The sequence below is a fragment of the Lathyrus oleraceus genome, chromosome 4, assembly GCF_024323335.1.
Source record: "Lathyrus oleraceus cultivar Zhongwan6 chromosome 4, CAAS_Psat_ZW6_1.0, whole genome shotgun sequence".
Taxonomy (NCBI): Eukaryota; Viridiplantae; Streptophyta; class Magnoliopsida; order Fabales; family Fabaceae; genus Lathyrus; species Lathyrus oleraceus.
The window spans coordinates 463,474,336-463,476,654 of NC_066582.1; the positions used below are offsets into that span (position 1 = coordinate 463,474,336).

Consider the following 2,319-nt stretch of genomic DNA (forward strand, 5'->3'; position numbering starts at 1 on the left):
ACTGCCAGAAAGCTTTTGAGAAGATCAGACAATACCTGCAAGAGCCCCATATTCTAATTCCACATGTTCAGGGGAAGTCACTCTTTATGTATTTGATTCTTCTTGAAAAGTCAATAGGATGCGTGTTGGGTCAACATGATAAAACCGGTCGGAAATAACATGCCATCTACTATCTGAGCAAGAAACTTACCGATTGTGAAACTAGATATTTCACTCTTGGAGAAAACTTATTGTGCTTTAGCATGGGCCGCTCGCCGTCTAAGGCAGTACATGATTTTTCACACTACTTTTTTGATTTCAAAAATGGATCCAATAAAGTATATCTTCGAAAAGCCTGCTTTAACTAGAAGACTCGCCCGTTTATAGATGTTATTGTTTGAGTATGACATCCAGTATGTATCCCAGAAAGATATTAAAGGAAGTGTGTTTTCTGATTCCCTGGCACACCGGCATGTTGAAGACTATCACTCATTGAAATTTGACTTCCCTGACGAAGACATTATGGTAGTAAAAGATTGTGAAAGCCCAGGGCCTGATGAAGGTCCTGAACCCGGATCTCGATGGAAGCTCATGTTTGATGGTTCTTCCAATTACATGGGGCATGGCGTAGGAGTTGTTCTTTTGAATCCGAATGGAGGATATATTCCTTTCATAGCAAGTTTGTGTTTTGATTGCACAAATAATATAGTAGAATATGAGGTGTGCATCCTAGGCATCGAAGCAGCAATTGACCTCCGAATCAAAATCCTTGAAGTATGTGGAGACTCAACCTTGGTGATCTACCAAGTCAAAGGCGAATGGGAAACCCATGATACCAAGTTGATCCTGTATCGTGCCTATGTCATGGAATTGATAGAATACTCTAACAAAATCACTTTCCGTCATATCCCAAGGACTGAGAATCAAGTAGCTGATGCTCTGACTATATTGGCTTCAATGTACCAAGTTAGATTTCGTAATGAAGCGCCTCTCACCCAGATAGAGTAGAAAGTTGAGCCTGCCTACTATCAGTTGGTTGAAGAGGAGGTCGATGGTAAACCTTGGTTTCACGACATCAAATTCTATTTGTAAAACCAATAATATACAATAGATGCAACAACCCTTGACAAGAAAACTTTGAGGAAGTTAGCATCCAAATTCTTCTTAAGCAATGGTGTGATGTACAAGAGAAACCACGACATGGTTCTGCTCAGATGCGTGGATAGACATGAAGCAGACCTGTTGATCAAAGAGATTCATGAGGGATCCTTTCGAACCCATGTCAATGGGCATGCTATGGCCAAGAAGATTTTGAGAGTTGGTTATTACTGGTTGATCATGGAATCTGACTACTTCAACTATGCCAGAAAATGTCATAAATACCAAATTATGCTGATAAGGTGCATGTGATGCCAACGTTGCTAAACGTTTTAACATCACTCTGGTCGTTCTTAATGTGGGGCATTGACATGATTGGCGCCATCGAGCCTAAAGCTTCCAATATTCACCGCTCCATCCTAGTTGTCATGGATTACTTTACCAAATGGGTGGAAGTCGCCTCTTATGCCAATGTGACAAAACAAGTGGTCGCACGTTTCCTCAAGAAGGAGATTATATGTCGCTATGGAGTTCCAAGTCGGATCATCACAGACAATGGGACGAACCTGAACAATAAAATAATGAAAGAATTATGCGAAATATTCAAGATTGAGCACCATAACTCTTTACCATATCGTCCAAAGATGAATGACACTATTGAAGCCGTTAATAAAAACATCAAGAAGATCCTGCAAAAAATGGTGAAAACCTACAAGGATTGGCACGAAATGCTACCATTTGCACTTCATGGATATCGGACCTCCGTCTGCACCTCAACAGGGGAAAACCCATTCTCTTTGGTATATGGGATGGAAGTTCTTCTTCCAATCAAAATGGAGATACCTTCAATGAGAATCTTGATGGATACCAAGCTAGAAAAGGCTGAATGGATCCAAAATAGATTTGACAAGTTAAACCTCATAGATGAGAAGTGAATGGCCTCTTTGTGCCATGGAGAGTTGTATCATAAACGAATCAAGCGGGCTTTTGACAAGAAAGTATATGTTCGGGAATTCATAGAAGGATACCTCGTGCTCAAGAAGATCTTTCTAGTACACAAGTCTTATGTAGGAAATGGACTCCCAATTATGAAGGCTCATATGTTGTAAAGAAATCCTTCTTCTGAGGTGCCTTGATTCTTACAACTATGAATGATGAAGAGATCTCACTCCCCGTGAACTTTGATGCAGTTAAAAAATACTATGCCTAGTAAAAACCCGCTAAGTTGAAAACCCTAAAGGG

General features: G+C 40.3%; 1 protein-coding gene across 1 annotated transcript; it reads left to right on the forward strand.

Annotated features, from left to right (window-relative positions):
- Positions 1-366: 366 nt before the first annotated feature.
- On the forward strand, positions 367-987 carry LOC127137971 (uncharacterized). Its single transcript, XM_051064376.1, has one exon. The coding sequence runs from the start codon at positions 367-369 to the stop codon at positions 985-987; it is 621 nt and encodes a 206-aa protein (XP_050920333.1).
- The last annotated feature ends 1,332 nt before the right edge of the window (positions 988-2,319 follow it).